This window comes from Mugil cephalus, chromosome 19, assembly GCF_022458985.1.
Source record: "Mugil cephalus isolate CIBA_MC_2020 chromosome 19, CIBA_Mcephalus_1.1, whole genome shotgun sequence".
In the NCBI taxonomy this organism is placed as follows: Eukaryota; Metazoa; Chordata; class Actinopteri; order Mugiliformes; family Mugilidae; genus Mugil; species Mugil cephalus.
Genome location: NC_061788.1, coordinates 3,576,195 through 3,602,254, shown reverse-complemented (window position 1 = coordinate 3,602,254; position 26,060 = coordinate 3,576,195). Strand labels below are relative to the sequence as shown.

Below are 26,060 nucleotides of genomic sequence, written 5' to 3'. Positions count from 1 at the left end.
AGAAGAAGATATTTTGACATAGATAACCATGAGCTCCCTGGTTCCTCTGGAATATTTTTTTCTTGTTGCTGTCTCCAGGAAACTTTTCTCAAGTAAATCAAGGTGGTACAACTGACTGACGATCAACTACTACCACCTCTACAAACATCCACGTTGCTTAAATTTACCACTTATTGTCTGAGTGACTTCATTTTCCAGAGTAAAGTTCTTCCACGTGGCGGATATGTTGGTTTAGTCTTTGTTCTCTACTCCAAAAATATTCTGGTCATCCAACGCCATAAACTCCCCAACCCTTCCTGGTATATTGTTCTTCTTGACACTGTCTCCAGGAAACTTTTCTCTTTTTTTAAATGTTTTTGTTGTACCTCAATGAGGTAGTATTGACTGACAGTCATCTACTACCACCTCTCAAAGCATCCACGTCGCTTAAATTTACCAATTATTGTCTGACTGACTTCCACTTCCACTTTTCCAGAGTAAAGTTCTTCTATGTCACAGACATGTTGGGTTAGTCGTGCCATTTTTGTGTCTTCTTCTTCGGTTTTTGGCAGCTTTGACACAAGACGCCACTAAAACAAAAGAAGACGAAGACATTCTGACACTGATAACTTTGGTTCTCTGCTCCAGAAATGTTCTGGTCAACCAACGCCTTGAACTCCCTAACCCCCTCTGGAATATTCCCCGCCTTGACGCTGCCTCCATGTTGGTTTAGTCACATGGTTTTGATTTGGTTTCATGTGTTTTTGGCAGCTTTGACGCTAAACACCACTAAAACAGAAGAAGAAGAAGAAGACGTTTTGACACTACAGGGACGTGGCTTTGGTTCATGGCAGATCTAAGATCAGGTTCGACTGAAGCCCAATCTTGATCCGATGTTATTAAAATACCAACGGGGATATACCCAACAGAAAAACATCCTCTCCAGCTTTTATAAAGAGTGAGATGTGGCTGAGGCTGAAAGTGAGGAAATGCACCTCATTGTGGAGAGGATGAGGATGTGGAAGAGGAAGGGGAAGAGGAAAGGGGGCGAACTCAAACAAACCGAGGAGGTGGGAGGTTTCCTACAGAGATCTGAAGCCAGAGTCCCGACAATTACCATAAGAAAGAAACAAGAGCCCGTCCACCACCTGTCGGACGTCCACCGGTCGCAGTCTTCCGGTTCGTCCTCCATCTTTCCATGAGGCCGATGAATGATATCACGTCTCTCGCATCTCGACATCCGCTTGCCGGCTTTCTCTACTGATCATTATTTCCACAGAGCGTGCCGACCCCCCCACTTCTCTTCGCCGTTAATGAGAAAACTGGAGCCAGGCGGCAGATGTTTCAGAGAAAGCGATTGACCTCAGATGGGAAGATTGCGACGCCGCTGCCAGAGATGGTCGCGTCATTGGGACCGGAGTTTCTCCCCAGCTCCATTAACCTCATCTTCACACAGGCTGATGTCACTGCCGCCGCCGTCTCAGTTTAAGATTTCAGCTAAAGTTGAGTTCATACTCTCGTTTTTGTGAATGGCTAAAACAGACGGGTTCATCCGGGCGAATCTCGCATCCTGCAGGTTTTACTGACCTTGTGCTGAGACGGCAAACAAACCGTGGCCGTAAAAACTTTCCCTCGTTCCCGTTTGTTTCGGCGTTGAAGGCTTTATTGCCCCATTCAGCCGTGAGTCACGGACCTCATTTACAGGTTAACCTATGACTAAAAGCCCCAGACTGGAACCGAAACGCTGTCCGTCCAGGAAACAGAGCTGCGATATTGAGCGACGATAACGTCCTGACAGCTGATTTCATAATTTCATCTCGCTGGATGGAAAGTTTTTTAAAGGGCCTCCGTTAAAACATTCTCATCCCCCCTTGTCTGGATCTTTTTCCCTTCATGCCCTCTCTTCCTTTGACCTGTTTTTGATTTATGTTTTTCCTGGAAAGGCTAAAAAGCTGCCAGGTTTCTTGGAGCGGCTCCGGCCTCGCTGTGCCGTCACTGGGCGGAGGCCGGGGTTATTTGAAAAACCCAGGGAGGTTGGCTATCGAGAGACGGATTGGTGGTGGTGGTGGTGGTGGTGGTGGTGGTGGGGAATTGACAGTTTGGAAGTTAATGGAGACGAGAGCCAGGGCAGAGGGAGTAGCGAGGCTGAGGTCCAGCTTTAAGGTGGAGGGGAATGTTTGAATGTGGAGGTGGAGGAGGAGGAGGAGGAGGAGGAGGAGGGGGGAGGCTCTTTGCAGGGGTGGGGTTTGGGAATTAAAACCATGCCTTCAATCCATCACCGGAGCCGGCCTGGACGTCGGGGCAATGCGGCAACATATGGAAAGAATTTATGACCTAGTTTTCATTTCCTTGTTTAATATGATAGCGGGTGCTTTAGGAGCAAGAGAATGGGAGGAGAAAGAAAGAAAGACAGAAAGAAAGAAAGGAAGAAAGGAAGTGGGAAAGGAAAAGGAGACATTAGGGGAGAAAGAAAAGGCAGTTTCACTTCTCGTCTCGGAGCAGAGCAGACCCGTCTGTCTGCTTCATTTATTGCTCGTAATTTGATTACGTTTCCTCCCGAGCTTCGACTCGTCCGCCCGTGAGAACAGATTGGAAGCGTCGTGACGTTAAATTAGGCAGAGAGCTTGTTTTTTTTCGCATGTGTAAGACGGGGGGGGCGGCTTGTTTCACGGAGGTGGCGGGACGGCAGAAGTGGGTCACGGTACCACAGGAAGTGACCCCATCCTTCCCACCGAGGCCGAGCAGGAGACTGAGGCTGGGAGGGAAAAGCCCACGGCTACCTTTTCCTGTTGTTCTCTCCTCTCGGCGTTTCGGGATCGGGTGTCGAGATCCGAGCTCCTTCCTGTCAACGCCGAGACTCTCTCTGTGATTATCTTCAGTCAGATCAGGAAGCCATTTTTTTTTTTTTTTTTTCTGCTCGGTCTTCTTCTTTTTGTGTCCTGTCATGGCACTTTTGCAGGAAATGTTTTCGACTTTCACTATAACGTGTTTTTCGGTCGTCTTCATAGTTTAGAACTCAAGATATTTTTTCTTCTCAAGATATATTTTTTTATGTTTCTTTCATTGATTAAAACAAAACAAATGTGAATGAAAGGCAGCAGAAAGAAGAAGAATCTGATATAATCATCCCCTTTACCCAGAGAATTAATTTACAAAGAACTTAAATTAAAAAACAACAACACAATAGCAAAATAATGATTACAGTAAAATAAAATGAAATAAAATAGTTAACACTGTTTAATTGTTCTTTTAAATATTAATTCTGATTTGGATTCTTTGGTTTCTTTGTTCCATTAACTGATTCCTTTCACAGAAACACAATGTGCATTTTTTATGAGTTTTAAAAATGGAAAGATCCAAAAACAGAACTAGAAGACTTGTACCAAAAAAAGGTGCTGTGTCTTTTTTTATTTTAGGGTGACCAGACGTTCCTGATTTCTGGGGACAGTCCCCGTTTTGGACGACCTGTCCCCCGACTAAAGCTGTCCCCGAAAGTGTCCCCGATTTTAGCTTTTTGTGAATGAGGAAAAACATGTGGCACGCACACTACAGTTATTACGGCAGCTGGTCACACTGCTATTGGCGTTACAGACACAGTAGTTTAAATATGAATAAGCATAATATATAATATAATAAATGAAACCACAATTGTTCCTGTTTCTTCTTAATAACATTTAAACGTCCCCAGATTTCCACATCAGCATTCAGTGTTAACACGGGGCCATGAAAACCTGTTTTACTACTAGTGTGGGTTTATTCTACAATATTTACTCATCATCACAGTAAAATAGTCCATCCTTAGTCAATCTACTGCATTAATTCCTCTCTCAACCAGTAGAAAATATTGATTGATATGATTGTGCATGAAAAAAACAAATAGAAAACAAATCAGAATTTTAAAAATCAGAATCAGCTTTACTGGCCACGTATGTGAACACACAAGGAATTTGACTCCGGCCACTTTGCTTAATGGTACAAGGAAATAAAAAACAACACTTGAATAAGCATAAAAATGAAAATGGACGAAGTAGAAAAACTGTACAACATAAATAAGACTTTCAGAATAAAACAGTATATACATTCATACATCTGTATATAGTATATAAAAATATTGTGATGTATGTTTTTGGTCTTAGCACCTTAGCCGTAGCCTGTATCCTTATTCCCCAGGAGTAAAGATACAGGAGTTGTAGAAGTTTGTTTTTGGTGCATTTCTTAAGATGTTACTGTTTTCACTACGGTTACATGAGGTGTCACTGCTGCATTGGTTTGTAAATGTATGATTTCCAGTTAAACTCAGTTTATGGCTTCACTAACCGCCTCCGTTTCCCCCTCTCCTCCCCCCAGGCCTGTTCCTGATCCTGGGTCTGATGCTTTACCCCGCTGGCTGGGGTTCGGACAAGGTCCAGCTGTACTGCGGCCCGGACGCCGCCCCGTACCGGGCCGGCCTCTGCTCCATGGGCTGGGCGTTCTACACGGCCATGGGCGGCACCGTGCTCACCTTCGTCTGCGCCGTCTTCTCCGCTCAGGCCGAGATCGCCACCTCCAGCGACAAGGTCCAGGAGGAGATCGAGGAGGGCAAGAGCCTGATCTGCCTCCTCTGAGGCCCCGGGTCACGTTGGTCCTTTGGGCGGGAAAGGAGGAGAGAGGAGGACGAGGACGGGGGCGACCGGCCCCCTGCTCCTCTGGTCGTCTCCGGTGAGGCCGGCCTGTGAAACGGCCGCCCCACCACGTTGTTTACCACTAAAACTGACTTGTCTGTTTCGTGTTTTTCGTGTGGGAGAAATCTACAAGTGCCAAGTTTTTTTTTTCCTCAGTGTGCGTCTTTGTCTTTCTGCAACTAGAGGTGCTGTGTCTCTCATCGTATTCGTGCCATGTGGACGCCGCGGGGATGTCTTTGTCGCCACATGCTCTGTAAATACGTGTGATTTTATATATATTTTGTACATAGCTACGATGGAGGAATGATGGATCCAGGCTGGACTGATGATGATGATGATAATAATGATGATAATGATGATGATGATGACGTCGATCTTGCCATAAAAAATGAAAAAGAAAGAAACAAACACTGGTGTTATTTGCCGCCAGACCACGACCAGCGAACCTGGATCTGAGCTTTTAGCATTTAGCTCGGAAAGGGAACCACTACTCAGCCAGAAATGAACTGCTTTCGGATGAAACGGCCTTCAGCTCGGAGCGGACGTCCTTTTGGAGCTCACAGAATGTACTAGTCGAGTGATTAACGTGTTTGTAGACCCTTGAAATGTATCGGTGAAGGCGGTTCTTCTTTTTCACTTTCTGCACGAGAACAAGCGAAGGGAGGCTCCGCGGTGCATTTTTATTATTATTATTATTTTTATTTTTATTTTTTTTGTCAAACACGAAGCGAGCTTAATCCTTTGGCCTTCGGCCCCCGTGAAGGAAGGGTCTGGTCCTCCTGTAGTCTGTGCACATGGACTGAATGATGGGGACACGGAGATGAATGAATAAATAAATAATTAATAAATAAATAAATGAAGTATTGCTGTTGTTAGTGGCGTCTGGTTTCAGGGAGTGTGTCGAGTCATAGATGGTGTCCTGTCTATTCTGCCAAACAAATAAAGAGAAGGGAAAAAGATAATCAAGATTTGGTGTTTTTTTTTTGTTTTTGGTGCTGAGACCTCGGTTTGGCCCTTGAGGTGGGGGTGTGTGCGTTTTCCAGCCAGCGGGTGATCAGTTTTTCCACTGATGCAGAACTGAACTCTGCATGTGCGTCTCTGTGTGTCTGACTCAGATTCACTGGTGGAATTCAACCGAGTTCATTTACGACACTTTATACCTCCGACAGCTGCACTGTAGTTAGAAAACGAAGAAAAAAAAAACAATTTGTTGCTTAATTGGAACGTGTTGTTACATCTCAAATATCTATAGAGTAAAATAATTGAATAGAAAATCAAAAATAGGGAACATTGCCAGGAAATTACATAACTTTCAGGTTGTAGATAACTAAAACTTTTTTTTTTTTTTTAAAATGCTTAAAGAAAAAAGTAAGCAAACAAACAAAAACTAATACAGATGTTCTTATTTCCTAAATTTACCATGTGTTACTCTCATTTGTAACCTAAATATTCTGACTCTTTCGGCTGAAAACCCATGAAACATACGATAAGTGTACATTAAAGAATTAAACCTGTTATTTGAGATACCTTCATGATAAAATACTTAAATACAGTCAAGTTTTCCATCTTGTTTCTCTCATTTTTTTTAACCTACATCTTGTGACCATTTGCAGGGAACTGGATCTTAAGTTTGAAAAAAACAATCAAACATAAACATAAATCAGAAATTTTGATTAAAAAATACAAATTTTGTTTAGCAGAATTCTTATTTTTTCTTATTTTCATCCCAATTTGCCATTTCATCGCTTTAAAGGTCACATATTATACATTTTTTTCAACATTTTCATGTAGGTGTTAGAGGTCTGCGCCTGTACCTTTAAATGCTAATAAGCTGTGTCTAGCCACGCCTACTCCACGCCCCTTTCAGGAAGAGGATGCGGCTTTTGCTGGCGTTACCAATGGTCACCATGCGCTAATGTTTATGGTGGATTTATGACTATGGCTGGTAGAGATGATGATCTCAAGTGGGCCAGATACAGAACAGAATAATAAACTGTAAGTAAAGACAACTCCAATTTTTTATTTTTTTCATTTGTTTAAGTATAAAGAAGAACAAGTAAATAAGGAAAATGTTCACATCTAGTTACCTATCCTATAAAACAACAATATATATACCGTAAGTGCAGTTTGGGCACATTTCTGTCTGCTGTTAAGTCGGGGGACCTCTCTCTAAAACAGTGGACGAATTAAGTTTAACAGTTATCTTCGTTGACAAATTGCAGCCTTCAGTGTAATTGTATTTCGTAAATCTCGTAAACCAGTTTGAGCCAGAGTCTGACCCAGACGGAGAGGTTACTGAAGAAGTTCACAAATATTCTCAAACACAGGCGATGAGGACACATGTTACTGTCAGGAAACCTTTATAAAGTGAATTTAGTCCAATATGGGACCTTTAAACCTCTTCGAGGGACACAGCCCTCAAACTGAAAACCATTGAAGCTTGTGTCTAGACGGTAAATACGCAGCAGAACTCTAATTTTCTTATTTACTTCCCAAGTTGTTGCTCAGCTCTTTGAACTGAGATCTTGTGATCCTCTGGAGGGTCCTAACCCTTAGCTTGGAAACCACTTAGCTACACGTTGCTAATATTTACTCATTTTGAATTAGATGCCTGGAGCACGTTCTGATGAAGTTGGCACATGGAAACAAAAAAGACCACAAGTGGAAACAGGTGAGTGTCTTGACTGGTTATAAAAGCAAACAGTCCAAAAATTTGGACTATTACTACCAAAAGTACTACGAGTGATGTTCGATACCACCCATTTCCTTTCTGATCCGATACTGAGTAAAATTCAGGCTGATATCGGCGATATCGCGATACCGATACGATACTTCGTGTAAATACGCCCTAATGTGTCTAGTAAACCTAAAATTAAGTAGTGTATTTCAAATCATAGCTTCATAAAGGATACAAGACATTAGAGCCATTTATTTATTTATTGTAAAGTAGGAAGTATATTGAAGTAGTGGCCTCATTTACTATATAACCGAGATAATACAACAACAGAAACGCACAATCATACAAAATATGTGAAAATGCTGTTTCAAACATTAAAAAAAACATTAAAAATTGGTTTTGGAGCAACAAATGCTGCCATCCAACCAACGTCCTGCTCATTTCAGCAAGACAATGCACATTGTGCATGAACTCATAGTAAAAAAAAAAGAGTGCAGCTAATAAACTACGCTGCTGTCCAGACCTGTCACCCAGTGAGAATGTGCGGTGCATCATTCATCCTCTCATTTTCTATAACCACTTGTCTTCCGGAGGGTCGACAGGTCTCCAGTTTATTGCAGGACTATCACAGAGAGACAAGACAACCATTCACACTGACACCTACGTCCAATTCAGAATCACTAATGAACCTAACGAGCTTGTCTTTGGACAGAAAGGCCCCAGTCAGCCCAATGGAACATTTTTGCTGTGAGGCATCAGTACTAACCAACACTGTGGAGCGTTATGAAACACCAAAAAAAACAACAAAAGAGACTCTGGACTGTTGAGAAACTGAAGTCGTACATCAAGCAAGATAAGGAAAGAATTCCGCCCAGCTCCAATTTAAGCAGCTAGAACAGTAAAATACTAGAGCATTAACATGTCAACACTGACGATCCAATGACGTCTATAAAGCATTTCATTTTTCATACAATAACAATGTTCTTTTACTAAGTAAAGGCTCCGAGTACTTCTTCACAGCTGCTTAGGTTTTAAATCGCTATGCTAGTTACTGTGCTAGTTAGCAATTTCCTCTGAATAAATTTAAAGTGACATTAGCAAACTTGGTTTGTTCCTTTTTAAGCTGACTCCAGGGTTAGCTCAGTATAGCTAGTTGTTCAGCTCAGTTTTTGGTGTTTATTTTTGGATGCTAAATGCTAATTAGCTATATAGCTGCTAAATAGTGAGTCAGTATGTAAAAACATCAAACCATGTGCTATTTGCTAGCTAACATTACCTTTGGGAATACAGATTTTTTTTTTTTGTGCAAACATTTGTTTTTGCCTTTTAGGTTTTATCTACGCTATGCTAGTTACTGTGCTAGTTAGCAATTTCCTCTAAATAAATTTAAAGTGACATTAACAAACCCGGTTAACCCCAATTTTAAGCTGACTCTAGGGTTAGCTCAGTATAGCTAGCTAGTTTTTTGCTCAGTTTTAGGTGTCTAAATGAATGCTAACTGCTAATTTGCTATATATAGCTGCTAAATAGTGAGTTAGTGTGTAAAAGCATTAAAGCACGTGCTATTTGCTAGCCAACTTGCCTTTATCCCCGGGAATACTGTTTTTGTTTTTTGCAAACATTTGTTTTTTAAAATGCGTTTTAAGTTTTATTTACACTTATAATGTCATATTTCTACATTTTTCTTTTACTAAGTAAAGGCTCTGGGTATTTGACAGCCACACATTTCCCACCTTTAGCCTCTGTCTGCGTCTCTTTCCACCCCCGTCCCAGCTACTAAATGTCAATACTTTCACACCACCTGAGTGAAAGTGATTTTGCGATCACGTAAAAGTCCCTCTGCATATGTTCCTCCTTCCATGTGGACGGCAGAGAAGCCTCTGGCACAACCCTGTGGCTCCCTTCCTCCACCTCAAACTGAGCTCAAACCAAACACAGCGCTTGATGGCTTCCAGATTAGGCACATGACAAACTGTGCAATCTGAAGAGCGCAGCAGAAATTCAGGCCAGATTTCAGGCCATTTTATTTATTTATTTATTTTTTTTTATTTGTCTTGCGTCAGAAGGGACCAGGAAGAAAGGAGACTGAGCCCAATAATGGATGAAATCACTATGTGCGTCGCTGAAGCCTGCTCCTTCCCTCAGCTTTATGAAGCAGTTTAGCGACTTTCAGCAACTTGTTTTGGATTTACCAACCAGAGTGTTGCTGTTTTTGGTGTTTATACACCATTTCCAGACAAAAGGAGAAGTTTACAACAAGAAAGAAAGCTTTGATAAACCCACTGAGAACCACTTCATTAGCAAAAACACCACATTGGTTTAAAAGCTAGCTAGTTAGCCAGCATTTAAGATCCGAAAAACAGCTGGTAGAGACCAAAACCAGAGCTAAAACAGAGGACTCTAACCCTTCCCAGTTTGCTGACAACAACAAAAACACAAACAAACGAAAAGGACTTCCAGATGTGTGTCCACAGTCCAAGGAATGTCAGACTCCTGTCCACTTTGAATTAGCTGTTAACAATATCAGTATTATCACAGATAATACACAAACTATTAGTGATGTAATACTCCTTATTCAGATCAGAGTAAAAATATTTATGTAAACTATTAATTGCTTTCATGTATGTTTCGGGAATATAACACTCTTCATAAGTGTTTATCTGTTTAGACTGGTTTAGCTCAGGTTTTTGTATGCTAATTGCTAGTTAGCTATGTAGCAGTAGACCATTGAAATATTCCCTACGAACAAAAACTAGACATGTGTGTCATAGTTTTGAGTTCTGAATGTTTTCCGATTTTTCTTGTGTTTCTCTTATTTGTCCTACACTCGCACTTTATCGTGTCCCTGAGTTATCGTCTTGGTTTTAGTTCTTGCCTGTTTTTGGAGTTAAGTATTTGTATAGCCCTGTAGTAATTTTGTTTCCCTGTTCTGCCTCCCTTTGTGTTATGAGTTAATACCTTAGCTAAAAATAGCTACAAGTTGACCAAAATGTCTATTGGTTAGCTGCTACCCTCAAGTACAACATATTTTTTGCTAATTTCCTTTTGGTTAAATGCTGTGATTAAATGAATGTTTTGGAGGTAAATCACTGCAGATGTTTGGTGAAACACTATAGTTATACTGACTCTGCCAGTTAGCAGTTTGCTCTATTTAAAGTGGAATTAGCAAGATCAGTTAACCTATTTTTTAAGCTAACTAGGGTTAGCTTGGAGTAACTAGCTACTTTTGTAGCTTCGTTTTTGGTGTTTATTCTTCGATGCTAAATGCTAGTTAGCTATATATAGCTGCTAAATAGTGAGTCAGTAGTTTGATTAGTGTATGTAAAAGCATCAAACCACATGCTATTTGCTTGCTAACTTGCTTTTACTTGGTTTTGTTTGTTGTTTTTGCAAACATTTGTTTTTTTTTTAAAATGCTTTTTGGATTTATCCACACTGAGATGTGCATTTTTTTTACAAGTTTGCCTGTGGAACAGATTCCCCCATACGAGTTTACAGAAATAATTTGCATCAAACACTTTGTAGTGTGTAAACTGAACTCATCCAGTGTCAATTTGGCTGAGAGCAGCTGACATCCAGATGACGAACATGTGACAGACAGCTAACAGGACGCTGAAGGCCACTGCCCCCCCCCCCTCAAAAAAAAAAAAAAATCTGAAATGCATTAAAGTAGAGAAGCCCTTGAGTCTGAGAGATTGTTATTCCTCCTCTGTGCCCCTTCCTGTTGGCCATGAATCTGCTCTGCTACCAGTTTCCTCTATTGTGAGGGTGCCGCTGTGCTTTCTTTCACACAGCTTCGTCGTGCAGAGCATTAACACTTGTCCTAGAGTGTGTTTATTAAATACAACTTCTTCAACAGGTCCATTAGCTCTGCTTCAAATAGCAGCGCAACAAGAGACGGTTGAATGGAGCTCTAGTTTATACAATACATAACTTATTTGGGATGAAGAAAATGTAAACGAGTGTCCAATATTACTCCTATAATAAAGGCAGTAGAGAGAGATAGGCCGATCAGGCATATCATTATGACCACCTCCTTAATGCTGTGTACCTCGTGCCTCCAAAACAGTTGTGAGTCATCAAAGAATGGACATCCAGCTTCTGAGTGTGTCTGGCTACAGGATGCCTTCGACACCGTTGACCATCTCATTTGGCGACAAAGATAATCTAATATTACTATTTCTGATCAGGCTTTGCGTTTGAAGTCGCAGTGTGTTGAATATGATGGACTCTGAATGGTTAAACATTCGTAAAGGTGTACCCCAGGGTTCTGTGTTAGATCCGTTGTTATTCTCAATTTACATTAATAATTTGGGAGCTAATTTTCATTTTTATGCAGATGATACTGTGGTGTACTGTGCTGCTCCCCCTTTACCACATTGCAGATTGTTTTTAACACCATCCAGACTCAGCTTTTTTCACCTAAAACTGCTTTTAAATCCTGACAAAACGAAGCTAATGTTGTTTTCTAATAGGTCAAAACCTGACAACACCTTAGATATTATTCTAACAACTCAAGGAAGGAAACTAGAGATTGTTCCCTGCTATAAATATTTAGGCATGTGGATAGACGACTGCCTGCCTTTTTTTTATTGAGCTTTGAGGCCAAACAGAAATTAATTTCTGCAACCTTTTAACCTTTTATTGGGATATTTTATATATAAACGCTCCAGCCCATTATTTGTTTTGAAGATAATGGACACCGTGTATCACAGTGCTCTAAGATTTGTCACAAATGCATTCCCATGATTGGCTGGTCCTCACTGACTGTGCAAAGGCTCAGTCATTGATACCTGTTCATCTATAAAGCCACGCTAGACAAGTTCCCTTCTTATATTTGCTCTTTGACTGCTCATAAAGCTGGTGGTAGCTGTAGCTTCCAGAGATGGCAAGATGTTATACTATTGTCTGTACCAAGTGTAAGGACTGAATTGGGAGCCTTTGGGCCCTATGGGTTGAGGGGAGGGTGCCACGGATACTTGATCAGTTTGGATTCTAGTGAATTTGAAATCCAGATCTGATCTGGTCTAGGTGGGTGCTACATGTCTAAGTAACATGTACATGAATGAACACCAGGTCCAAAACTTTCCAACAGATAGTTTAAATGTTATTCACGCTTCTGTCCGTGGTCATAATGTTATGCTTGATCAGTGTATTGTCCTACATGTGAAACAAAACTAAAACAAAGGTGATTCCCACAAACTGGAAAGTTTCTGGTCTTCAGCGGGTCACACAGATTCATCTGAACCTCTAGTTACGGGAGAGTATGGGGTTTGTTAACGAATCCTGGTCATGTCAGCTCCCTGCCTGTCATTTAAAACTAAAGAAGACACTTTATAGAAACTCAAACAAGTCCAGCTGCCTTTTCTTGTAGTTGTACTTTCAGATACAGGAAGCGTTTCCTAACAGCTTTTAAATGTGATGGAGCGGTTCCTGCCACATCAACAGACACTAAACCTTCCATGTGTTTCTGTCACTTCCTGTTTTTAATCAAGAAAACTCTCCTACAATAGTCTTCCAGTGATTCTCTTTTTTTTTTTTTTTTTTTTTATAAAGAAGAGCTGAACTACGTCCTGTGTGGCGATTCAGCTGCTGTAGATAAATACTGACCCCTTCTGGTCGTAGCTGGTACAGCAAGCGGACTCAGCACAAAAGTCATGAAGCACATACAGAATAATTTTATTCAGTGTTAATACAATAAATATACAAAACTCAAAACTATTCATCATGCGACAGAGTGCATCTTAAAATTACACCAGAGCAAACAGCCACCCATCTGCAAATCGTACAAAATATACAAACATCCCTTCGTTTATTTGTCTCAATGATCTTTTTTTTTTTCGTTTTTTAAAACAAAATGATGTTACCAGAGATGCGTCTGAACTTTATTTTCAGTGCGTTTCTACCACGTGTTGATTACAAAGCGCAGCTCCAACTGTACGCCACACCATTCACATTGCATTGCAGTCTAACGCCGTTCTCGTGCTTTTATTTTGAAACAAAACAGCAAAAAAAAAAATAAAATAAAAATAAAATAAAAAGGAAAGCCCCGAAACCGTTCTCCAGGAGTAATCTCATGTTGCTTTGTACATTAGATATATACACATGCACTCATTCAAATAAAACCAGTGTGAAAAAAATAAGAGTGAAAGAAGGATCCTAGAGCTACAGCCAGACTTCCCCCCATTTACACCCAAACACTTACACCCAAACTGGCTTTAGCACGAGACTCGACCGACAGAGTGATCGGACACATTCAAATAGACGAAAGCCGCTGTAGAAAAAGACACATTCAAAGCAGGAGAAATGCAAAGGAAACCTTTAAACGATGTTAAGTCTGATCATCTAAACCGATCTGATTGCATTTACTGGCCGCTACTTATGCAGATTTACAATGCAGGTTGTCTTTTTTTTTTTTCTTTTTTTTTAAATCAGGGCCCAGTTGAATTTTCCCACAATCTCATGTTAGTTCAAACCTCGTCATGCATGTGAAGAGTAATCCTGAGTAAAAAGCTGAGGTAAATCTCCAAGAGAAAGAGCTGGAGAGGAGTCAGAAGAGCTGAATGAACGTGCAGCTCTACGTGCAGAGAACGGTTAGCGTCGGGGTTCTCTCGCTTTCTTTTTTTTTGTTGTTTTTGTTTTTGAGGACAGGTTTAGGCTTCATGTGAAAACTGAGAGCACGTAGAAAAGATATGAGCATGAAGGCGAGAGGACTGAAACGTGACGACCGCATTTAAAGTGCAACTTTTTCTCATGATGGATATGTAGATCAGCCGAGGCAAATGATTTATAGGAGATTTTTTTTTTTTTTAGTAGCAAACGCTGGAAGGGAGGAGATGATGCTTTGAGTTTTTTTTTTACACTGAAATTCAATCATTGCTCACTATGCTGCAAAACAGGGGCTAAAGGCTGATTGATTCGTCAATCGACAGGAGATTCATTAGAAAATATCTCAACAATTGATAAAGCACTTATTTATTTTTAACAACTAAGTTAAATTCTAATAACAGTGCTAACATGCTAATGATTAGCAGGCCCGTTTGCATGCTAGCATGTTAATGTGCTACATGTAAAGGTTAAACCGATAACACTTAATCCTGATCAATGTTTGCACCAAATTTCATGGCAATCTGCCCAATAGTTGTTGAGACATTTCACCACAACATGCATATATATATATGTGTGTTTTTGTAAAACCAGGGGTTGATTTAATTTTCTACAATCTTGCGTTAGTTCAAACCTCATCGTTTACGTTAACGGTATCACGAGTAAAAGCTGAATTAAATATCAGCTTTACCCAAACTCAGCAGGATGTATCATGAACATCTGTACAGATTCACAAAAGCTGTCGAGGTGTTTCACCAAATAAATACTTTGTAGATTCAATATTTAGTTATTCTGAATTGAAATTATTAGGAGCGATTCAACCTCCAATCGTTTTGATACATGAACAAGTATCTATTTTGTGTGAAGCATCTCTTTTCAAAAGGGGTTAAGACTTCACTTTTTTTTTTTTAAATCCAACTGTGCAGGAAGCAAAGCAGAAACAGAAGAAGGCAAAGCAGCGAACTGGAATGCACGGCATTCATCGACAGCGATACAACATCCCTCCACCAGGGGTCAGCAGTGTCAACTCTATGAAGCTACGTGAGCTTTAACTGTTGGGATTATTTCCATATGGTCAAAAATAAATATAATACTACTAATAATAATAAAAGGAAGGAAGTAGTGATGAAAGGAAGGCTCGAACTCACAGGAGGAGACAGTGTTGCTGCACATTTTTTTTTTTTTGTTTTTGGAGAGAAATGCCCAAGAGAAGTTTAGAGGGAAGAAGCTTCAGCTACATTATCTGTCTGCAGAGGACAGACGGAGGATTTAAAAAAAAAAAAAAAAGGCACACAAACATTCATGTACATGGCCACACATGCACACAAACCCACACAGAGGCGGAAAAACGAAGTAGAACAACAGCTGGTTGAGTTGTAAAGAGTGCAGCGTAGGAGGAGAGAGTCCCAGAGAGTGTTAACGTTGCTGGGGCAGGTAGAGAAAGAAGAACGTTTCCCCGTCTGGTCCACTAAAGAGCTCCCGCCAGAATCATCTCAGTATTGTCAGAAGGCTGGAGAACCGACCGACCGTCCGTCCGTGTGTTCAAACGGGGGGTAAAGTGGAAGCTGGATGCAGACGAAGGGGGGGGGAAGCGGCCGGACGGAGAGAGGAGACGCCTCAGATCTGCTCCTTGAAGCTTTCCTGTGCGGCCCTGGTGGCGGCGGTGGCGGCGGCCGTCTGCACCGTCTTGTTGGTCATGACGCCCGTGGCGAACTCCTGCTGGGCCTTCTCGAAGCTGGCGTCCGTGGTGCGGTACATGGCGTGGACCTGAGGGGACGAAGAAGGTCGGGTTAGGACCGAAGAACGAGCTGCAGCTACATGAGTGTGTTGGGTTTTGAAGGTTTTGGGGGCTTGATGTGGACTGCACCTTTTTGAACATGATGAGGGACATGGCCGCCAGAGAGGTGAAGAGAGCAGCGATGAGGATCATCATGATGCCCACAGGGATGCTCCTGTTCAGACCGGTCAAAGCCGAGATCCACCCGCTGAGGACGAGAGCGTCGTTAGTTCACTCACATGTTTATTAATCCACACAGAAAAATAACAAACGCTGTCTTTTTATTTTTGTTTGGGGCATTTTTCCTCCAAAAACTATCTATATACCCACTATATCATAGGTTTTCAATAGGTTTTCCCCAAAATTTGAATGTTTAAATGTTTATTAGCATAAATCTAACATATTTTAGTAAAGGGACAAATGGAAGTGATACAGGAACTGTCTCAACAGTGCACCGTTTCACACAGAGCGCCACTTTAGCCAAGAACTGTCAATCTAAGCCTCCTGTACACAATAGGCCCCGCCCCTATCGCTGCTGAGCCAATCACAAGGCTGCATATAAACACCCTGACTCCGTCACAATCCCCTCAATTGACCGAGAGCCTGTTCAGTCCCCAGGTGAAATCCCAGAGGCTGCAATGTTAGCAGAAGAGAAGCTAACAGTGCAAGCGTGTGTGATACCCTTTCTTCTTAATTCTTGATATAATAAATAACGCGTTCCCCGACATGTTTGTCTCCTACCTGGCGCCCCAACCACTGATGCCGATGCACTGGAGGACGTAGATGCCGAACTGACAGATGTACACGAAGAAGAAGACGAAGAATCGGAACGAGCTGTCGCTTCTGCAGAAAGACAAACATATAGAAAATATATGAGGACGTGAACGTTTATTTACCATATTCTCTTAAGCAACGCAGCTTAAAATACGTTGGACAAACACAAAGATTTACAGCTTTTTAAAGCATTTGTTAACATTTTGCATTTAATGTTGCTACATATGATGAATTTTTGCACATTCATTTTCTATTTTAATCTTTTTCTTCCTGATTTTGCACACGATACACTTTGATTTATATTCATTTAATTTAAATTTGTAGGAAAGGTTTTATGCCTCTATATTTTTTCCCTTTTGTGTTATTTGTAGTTTCATTTTATTCTTTATTTGTAGATACATTTTGCTTTACATAGGGACAAGTCTTTCTTGGTTTCCACCTCTCCTGCAAAACAATTAACCATTTTTTATACCATTTTCTATCCTCAATGTGCAAATAACCAAAAACAAACAGTGAAACTGTGACGTTTATTTTGTGCAATAACAGACGTCAAACTACATAGATGCTGCTATTGTGTCTATTCTCTCCTTTCTAAACACCTTGTGCAATACATGTTCACACTTTTACCAAAAAAAACAATATAGATTTTAGATTTTTTTGGATATTTTCAGTATTTTTTTAGTGTCAGTATTTTAAGTTAAGCTTGTAAATCTCTGTAAATGATACCTTCTTTGCACTATTTTGTATAAACTTGTGTTTTTTTGCACTGAAAAGAAGAAGTTGTCCACTGTGTAATGACTTCTCTTCCGTGTGTCGTGTTTTACCTGAACGCCCCGTAAAGAGGCCTGTACCAACAGACGAAGGAACACGGCGTGAAGAGGATGAACCAGATGATGGACAGGCCGAAGTCGACCCCGCGCGACCCGTCCACGATGAACCAGGACAGGCAGCCGATCACGTTGGCCAGCAGCGTCCCCGTGTGGACTTGAAGGGGAAATAAAAAACGAACAAACGGTGAGAACCAGGGCGAAGCTTTTAGTTAGTCAGGAGAAAAAAAAAAAAAAGGAGGGCGCGTAATGGCTGCTGGAGGAAACTTAATATTTCAGGACCGAGAACAGAACACAGGCCAGAGTTTAATAATTCAACGGGACCATTTGTTCGCGGGGTCCTGACGGGGGCTGGAGGTGTCTGCACAGTCTGTTTGACTGGAAGGATTTTTACACCCGGGTGTGAAATATGACATCAGTCTGTTGGTTAACAAACCAGAAAGCAGCAGGAGAGAGTGTGTGATTACAATCGTTCTTACTAGAAAAAGATGCATCACTTTTATCAAACCATCTACGAGAGCAGAGTCTGTGTCTGGAGCGGCCGTTAAGAAAAGAAAGTCATCTGACCGAGTCACTTTCTTTAGGACACATGACTGCACCACATGTGTTTGTCATGTGGCTGCTGAACTCCACTGGAATCCATTCATTACCCAAAACAACACACACACACACACACAACCAGATAATAATCTTTTACCAGCGTTAGGGCCGAGCTGTGAGGTCGGGATGAAACGACTCAAAGTTTCTGATGAGTTTTTTAGTTCGTTAGTTTGTGATTTTCTACCGGGAAAGAATCTTATGTTACTGGTTTAAAGAAGGACATTTATTGCATTAAATTAAATTAAATTAAATTAAATTAAAGTGTCACGACTCGTCGTTTACTTCCTTCATAGTGTGAATGTTTGCAGATTTTTACGAAGAGGCTGATCAGCCACAACATTATGACCACTGATAGGAGAAGTTAATAGCATTTAAATCGTCTTGTGACAGTTTAATGTTCTGCTGAGAAAGATTTGGACCTGACATCCATTCATGTGGATGTAGCCATGACATGTAGACATGTAGCCCCCACCTAGACCAGACCAGACCCCCCCACCCCATAGCAACGACACTCTCATCTCAACTTAACCTATATAGCACTTTAAACAACGGCTACAGCTGAGACAAAGTGAAGATATAAAACTATTAAAAGCAATAAAAGATTAAAACAATCATAAATAATATTATTAGAAAGCACTAAAAGCAGCAAACATGGGCAGACCCTCGTGCTGGATTGAACGCCAAGAAATAAAAATGGGTTTTAAGCCGAGTTTGAAACATGGACACACACACAAAAACTAAAACTAAAAAATCCCAAACTGATCAAATGGGTTGATCCACAGATGGTGCGTTACATTTGTACTCAGAAGTCGGAATTTCAAACTGTAACGCCCCTGAAGTCGGATTTTCTACTCAGAAAGTCGTAGAATCGTCACTACCCCCCGAGTGGAGTTTCCAAGATGGCCGCCCCGTGTGTAAACAATAATAAGAAGCTCCTGTAATATTCTGTTTATTAGCTCTTCTGATTAGTTTTTGTTTCATTAAATCGGTCGTACGGACAGGATTTTTCCACATACATATGTTGAAATACTAAACCACAGGACACCCATGTCCATTCTCCCATATTAGGGAGGTGGTCATAATGTTATGCCTGATCGGTTAAAGTACATCATTATAAGAAAAAGTGGAAGAGGAAGGATTGAAGTCATCTTCAGAACAATTACAGCCTTAATTTGATGTTGTTTACTTTCACATAAGACATATTATAAAATACTCACACATCCAGAGGTAGTACATGATTTTAACCGTCTTCTGAAACTCCACAGGAATATCCACAGTGATGTCGTGGTAGAAACATGGACCCACGGGGAACTTCTCTGGGAGGGGGGGCCAGTTGTTTTTCCTGCCTGCAACAGGGAAAAAAAAAAAAAACTGTGAGTATATATTTAACTTCATATCATTAACAGTCAACAGAGCGTGAGTGTGGTTAGAAACGAGATAAGATGAACTCTGATCTCCTGCTGACTTTGTGTCTGTGTGTCTAAGCTAAGCTAACCTAAGCTAAGATAAGCTAAGCTAAGCGAAGCATATTTAGATTTAGAGCATTTAGACAAGATCCAGAAACACATTCGGTCCAGTTTTCCCAGCTGGAAACAAACCTACAGCTGCAGATACAGACAGTCGACACTCACTGAGGTGTTTAACCGAGCACATTTATAAACGACACAGCGCAGAATGAGTTCACTACATTAAAAAAAAGAATTGTGGCTCTTTACTGAGGGTCCATTTTTATTGTTTATTTTATTTATTTAGGATGTTTAAAACTTTTCCAATTACAACGTTACTCTTTAGAAATAAAAGTTTAGTGCTTTTGAACGGGTTTACTTGTGTTATCATGACATATTATCATCACATTAGTGGAAAAAAATGGTCTGAAAATAATGTTGCTGATAAATACGGCTCTCAAGTTTTAAATTTAGCCTGAGGGGAGATTTTTTAGTAATAGAAAAGTAAAAAAATAATAACTTATTATTGTTAAGTGATGAAGTGATCACCAGATAACAGACTTCCACTTCTTCTATGACATGTGCACATTTTCGAGCATTTGTGGACGGCTATTTCACCCGGCAACAACAGATACTATGTTCTGATTGGCTGACTGGTCGCCAACTGAAGCGGAGCAGCCGGCCTCCGCCTCATCTAGTCACAGATTACTATACTCTTTTTAAAGTCTATGTGCAGCGAGCTGTATCATTTTTCAACCTGAGAAATGTCACGTGTGACGTGAGAGGGCAATAATGTGTGCGACAATGTAAAATTTTGGCCTGGCAAGTGGTTCTAATGTTATGTCTGACTGGTGAGGTCACTGAAGCTTGGCAGGAATAAAAAAAAAAGACGAAACGTAAAAGCTGCTGTCGCAGTTTTAAAGCAGCTGAGTCCGACCTCCTGAGGCACTGATGGACTGCATCTCCCTCTCCCTGCGGTCCAGCTCGGCCGCCTTCCTCTCCAGCTCCTCCTGCCTCTTCAGCAGCTCGGCGGCCGCCCTCGACTGCTCCTGCGCACAACAACAACAACAACAACAATGTCAACACTCTTGTAAAACGCCGGCTCGCTACAAACGTCCTCCTTCTGCTTCTCTGCGGGTGGGGGGACGGACAGAAAATCATAACAACGTGTTTCCCCGGACACTTTCCTCAGATGCACCGACACAAAGTTATTTCCCCGCAATTTTCTCTTCTACCTCAGCGAGAAACCGGTTTCTAGGACATAAAACAACCTCCTGCAGAGCTGCTTCTCTGTCCTCAAACGCAGCACGAAACCAGCTGTCGTCGTGTTAATACGTTTTCTGCTTTTGCTCCGCTGTTAGAATCTTTTTTATAACATGTAACATCAGAGCGGTGACACGTAAAAGACTGAACACAAACGGAGCATTTCTGCATATTTGTCTCCATCCAGACGTGGAAAAGCTGTAGTTTTTAAGGCTGTTGTCGGTGATACCTGCGCCTGAAGCTGAGAGTAGGAGGGAGGCTCCTCCGTGGGCTTCATGATGGCCGGTTGCGTGCCGACGGTCGGGCCTGCAGCCTTGGGCGCCATCGCCGCTGGCGTCTACGGGGAAAAGCAGAACCATGCATTTACAACCAAAGCCCTGTTCACACGCGATTAGTTTTACCTGAGGACGTCCTGCGATTCAGATATTAGCCCCTACATCTGTGTTTCATGTGGTTCATTCACACGGGATAAAAAAAAAACTCTGTGTTTTACTCAAATTTATGTTCGACTATTATGGCTAAACATATATTTTTGATACTATTTTTGATTGGTCAGATGTTTGAGCGCAAAGTTGAGACGTCGCTGAACTATTCACCGGTTTAGACTAAGGATGAAACCATTAAATCAATCGTTTAATGCGTTCATCTGCTAAGGTGGAGCGTTGGTAATCTCTTCCCCTGCACAAAGTGTATCAAAATATATTTTTATCATCCATTATCATTTGCAAAGTAATTAAAAGCGTCTCTGACGGGCAGTGGAGTGAGGTGGGAAGTAGCAGAGCCACAACAATGGATTGTAAATGTGAGTAAAGCACAGTTTGTTTATCCCGTGTGAACGCGCCACATGAAACACAGATGTAGGAGGTAATATTTAAAATAACAGGACGTCCTCAGGTTAAAATGAATCCTGTGTGTATAAGGAACCGTTCCTCTTATTTAGTCAGTGGTGCAGGACACGGTTTCAACATAAAATAAACATGATAACAGTCGCGAAGGTTGATTGTACTCACTTGTTTGCCATCTGTGAAGGGATTGTACTCCTCTAACCCGGGAGCAACAGTCTGCCTCACTTGAGTCACTGATGGATCCTGAAGAAAAAAAAAAAAAAAAAAAAATGCATTTAAAAAGGCCTCACGTGAGAAATGTTATAACCAGAAAGGCTCAAAGCAAAAGGTTACACAGCGGCAGAAATCTCTGCAGAGAGAGCGTAAAAACCCTTCATTAATCTGCCACACGGCTCCTTTTATTCCAAACACAACAGGCCTGTAATTCAATAGTGGCAAAGACGGGATGATTCCAATAATTTTCGCAGGGAGGTCGGCTATAAATAGGCGAAATCAGCGAGTTTCAAGAGGAGGGGGGCGAATGCTTTTTGGCAGCTAATAAGAAGAGAAGCTGTATTTTCCACAGAGCGCTCTCCTGTAAGACATTTTATTACACAAATTAGCAAAAACATGCACATTATTTAAGCCTGGAATGCACCACAAGCTTATATTTAACTACAGCCACATCAATCTACTACATTCTGCCTCTATTTGCATGCAAAACGCCTGCACTTACGCTACATTTTCATACGTTTTCTTTTTTTTCCTTTTAGGTCTCACCATCAGCTGCCGTCAGTCTCGCACCGGTTTCATTCAAATGATCATCCAATCTGCGTATTCCCTGACACGGGTCTCGCTGCCGTCCTCTCGCTCGTCTCCCTGACTCTTAAATTTCTAGGAGCGTCTCTTCCTTTTCGCTGCCACACGACTTGTCACCAGACCGGGGTCATTAATATTTCAGAGTTTTGCACGGTTTAAATTTTAATGGCGGCCCCCGGCGCTCGGGCCAAACAAAAAAATATACACCAAAGTTTCTTGAAATCTGCAGCGACCGAGGAAAAACAAAACAAAACAACATAAAATAGAAATGTATCATCAGCAGATGATACTTGAAACTAGCTGAAATCCATGATCCAAACGTTTCCCATTTGACTAAGCTGCTAACAAATGTAATATCTGCGCTACATAACAGTTTTTTTATTTAACACGGAAGCCTGTTATATGTAATTAGCCCACATCCAAAGAAATAGGACAAAAGCAGAGCCAATAATCTGATGCACGGCAGGAAACCGAGCCAGCGGGTTTTTCCTAGCGCCACATGTCTCCATGACGGCACCATATGATTTCATGAACTATTGAAGCTTTAGCTCAGAGAAGGGAACAAAGCGCCATCCGTCCTCCGGCGAAACAGTGAGAGAGCCAAAGAAATGATGGAAAAAAAAAAAAAGTGGCAGGACAGCAGAGGTTCACCAGTCATGTCAGTATGTTAATGAACGCCATGAATAATTCACTTCTCCTGCGTCTAGTGCGGTTTGAACTGTGTCGTCAGCATCTCATCGCTGTCACACGCCGAGAGTTTCTGCTATAAATTAACACGGGAGGAACTTTCCTTTTTTTTTTAAATTTTGCGTCATGCACAAAATGAATCATTTTTAAGTATTTAATGGCTAAAAAAAAAAAAAGCCAGATATGCTGCAACAATCTAGTTGATTAAACCGTCCAGGGAGAATTAATCAAGCAAAAAAAATGTGAAAGAAATGTGAAATATTCTGCGGTTTCTGCTTCTTAAATGTGACAAATGTCTAGTTTTCTTCGTCATATTAGACCATGAATTAAAAATGTTGGCTTTTTGAGAAAAAAATGACATTTTTTACACATTCTTAAAGTCAGAAGATAATCTGCAGATTAATAATTATACTTATTAGACTTTACTCAATCTCTACTGAGCTATTTTGATGGTTGCACAGACTATATTAACAATTTTAACAAATTCTTGTTGCTTAACGTGATGAATGTATTGGTGCATAATGATAATTTAAGATAATTTTCTCAATAATTTGCAGGCCTAACAGTGTTATAGGCTTAATAAATGAAGAAAAAGAGCCGATATTCATATCTCAGCGCCTGCAGACAAGGATTTCCTCGCATAGATTTTAAAAGATGATTAAATTACAACAATTCATGATGCCAATCAGCTGCTGCCACTTGTCGGCCATGTGTCGCACACCTGATACCATGAGATAGAAGCAGGAACTGAGGAGCATATGATCCAATGTATGTTTTCACAATGACAAAACAATGTAAACACACACACACACACAGTCACACCCCTACAATAAAGTCACGACAAAAGGGCATGACACTGACAAAATAGGCACAACCACGAGATGTTCTGCTCATTTCCTTCCCCTGTTTTTTTTGAGTGACAAGTCCCTAAAAACGTGCCCAAGATAACAAACATACTGGTAAAAAGAAGTCAGTCACTGTATCTGTTACAGCACAAAAAATCAGTCAGATAACTTGACTGTGAAAGGAACAAGGTGGCAGGCAGGTAGTGAGATAACTTAAAGTGTATCCTGAGGCAAAAAAATCATAAAAAAAAAAAAGTCCTGGATTTAAACAAAAACCAGCTCAACTTGCTGAATCAAAGCCAACACTTTCCGTACCAGGAGGAGGAGGACTAACGTCACCGCAGCTTTGCTAACTCAAACATTTTGATATCAAATATCACTCCCGTAAAGGCAAAGACTGACAACAAGTGACAGCTAAAGCTCATAAAACAACTGAATTAACCCCTTACGTTCACATACTTACCGCAGCGGGTTAACAGAAATCAACCAGGGACAGACTTTAGTGGCTGAGTAACCACAAAACTGTCACCGACGTTAAATAATAACGCAGAAAGCTAATGCTAACGTGGCTAACCGAGCTAGCATACCTGGAACGGGTTACTGAAGTCCGGGTCCGCGAACGGGTTGCTGTCGAATTCGGACATTCTACCCAAAGAGAAGCGACTCACGTCGATGCCGTTTAGATGTGTCTACCCAGAGCCGAAGTTACGAGGCAGAGACTGGGGGAAAAGAGCGGCTCGCTTTTCGGGGGGAAGAGGTTACACGGTCGGAGGTGAAGTCAAGACTAGTGGTGACCGTGTCCAGAGATGCTATTCAGCCGCGGGATTGGTCGGCAGCAGATGATCAAATGTGACATAACGAACCCGGAAGTGAACGCACGTCAGCTCGGCCAGCCAGCTCCTGCATTAATCGGAAATAAATAAATAAATAAATAAATAAATAAATAAATAAAAAAAAATAAAAATAAAATAAAATAAAATAAATGAAACACGATGTCAGACTTTTTAATTAACGCAAAATTAAAAACCACGTGACATAATAATAATTATAAAAATGTATAAAGCATTATAATACATAATGATAGAATAAAATATAGCAGAATATGAAATACAAGAGGCAGCAGTGACTGTTTATTCCTTTAAACATATGTCTACTATTTTATATTATCATGTAAGGTGGCTTTCCCCTTATCTATCTATCTATCTATCTATCTATCTATCTATCTATCTATCTATCTATCTATCTATCTATCTATCTATCTATCTATCTATCTATCTATCTATCTATCTATCTATCTATCTATCTATCTATCCCCTTAATCTTATTCTTTAATTTTATTCTATATATTTTTTTATTATATATGGTTCTATTTGTATTACAGTATTCCAGACATTTTTTAAATGAACTTTTTAAATAAACTAATCTTGATCATTGAGTGAAACCACTCAGCTAATGCAAATGTGACACCTGACAACCTTTAATAAAGTCTAAATAAATGTCAACTCTGTGGCATCTGGTCATACCAATGTGATTTTATTTGATTAAGGAACTTAGCATATTATACATAGCCGAATAGCATATATTTACATTAATTTCAACTGAATGATACTAAAAGCTCTTGTACTTGTCTCTTATTAAGCTCATTTCGGGTTCAACTCTTCTAAATTTGATCTTATTTTGCTTATATTGTAGCCTAAACTTTCATGTTATGCCACTAAAAGTGGTATTAAAAGTATTCCTCGTGTATCTCACGTCTCAGCAGAAACACAATTGATTCCTTACTGCCTTTGGCTTTCAAGTTATTTTTCTACAGGTCACACGATGAGTAGTACGACAGTTTATGCTCATTTTCTTCATGCATGAGAACGTTGCTGACGTTGTTACCGTAGCAACGCAGACAGTCCACGGCTTTTCGGCCATAGATATAAAAATACTAAACGTGACCGAAAGGAATTTATTATTTAAATTATACGTTTTTATATTATTTTATTTTAAAAATGGTTAAAATTAAATTGGTGCTAAATTATTTAACAGTGGTGTATGATTTTAAAATTTAATTAGGAGGCTGAAGTCCAATTTATTAGATTGTTTTGGTTTTTCAATTCATAATCTGACGTTTACGCCTGATATCTTTAATTTTTAATTTTGTTTTACAAACGTACGACATAGCAAGTTGAAATACAAGCTTTTATTTCAGCAATTCGACTTTTAAGAACTTATTTGAAATTATATCTATTTTAATATTAATTTAAGCTACCAAATTTGACTTTCGTATT

The 26,060-nt window shown here is 40.5% G+C and overlaps 2 protein-coding genes across 4 annotated transcripts in view; one reads left to right on the top strand and one right to left on the bottom strand.

Annotated features, from left to right (window-relative positions):
- Nucleotides 1–5,602, top strand: part of lhfpl2a (LHFPL tetraspan subfamily member 2a) — a 45,123-nt gene extending 39,521 nt beyond the window's left edge. For both annotated transcript variants that reach the window (XM_047570347.1, XM_047570348.1), the window contains one exon: nucleotides 4,327–5,602. In XM_047570347.1, coding sequence (XP_047426303.1) covers nucleotides 4,327–4,583 — 257 coding nt within the window. In that variant the 3' untranslated portion in view covers nucleotides 4,584–5,602. The remainder of the gene's footprint in view (nucleotides 1–4,326) is intronic.
- A 7,373-nt stretch (nucleotides 5,603–12,975) lies between these two features.
- Nucleotides 12,976–24,730, bottom strand: LOC124996817 (secretory carrier-associated membrane protein 1-like). Of its 2 annotated transcripts, none has more exons than XM_047570145.1 (9): nucleotides 24,372–24,730; nucleotides 21,620–21,697; nucleotides 20,839–20,946; nucleotides 20,284–20,395; nucleotides 19,119–19,247; nucleotides 17,299–17,458; nucleotides 16,442–16,543; nucleotides 15,791–15,908; nucleotides 12,976–15,690 (listed from the first exon to the last, which is right to left on the bottom strand). In XM_047570145.1, exons 1-9 carry the CDS (start codon nucleotides 24,426–24,428, stop codon nucleotides 15,541–15,543), a joined length of 1,014 nt encoding a protein of 337 aa, XP_047426101.1. In that variant the 5' UTR covers nucleotides 24,429–24,730; the 3' UTR covers nucleotides 12,976–15,540. The 2 variants fall into 2 exon arrangements, with proteins under 2 accessions (XP_047426101.1, XP_047426103.1); XM_047570147.1 differs by lacking the exon at nucleotides 24,372–24,730 and adding an exon at nucleotides 22,214–22,583.
- Between the last annotated feature and the right edge of the window lie 1,330 nt (nucleotides 24,731–26,060).

Coding starts and splice junctions, on each gene's coding strand:
- LOC124996817 (XM_047570145.1), bottom strand. CDS start 24,428: ATGTCCGAATTCGACAGCAACCCGTTCGCGGACCCGGACTTCAGTAAC. Junction 21,698..24,371: donor ACTTCAGTAACCCGTTCCAG/GTATGCTAGCTC, acceptor TTTTTTCTTCAG/GATCCATCAGTGACTCAAGT. Junction 20,947..21,619: donor CCTTCACAGATGGCAAACAA/GTGAGTACAATC, acceptor TTTTCCCCGTAG/ACGCCAGCGGCGATGGCGCC.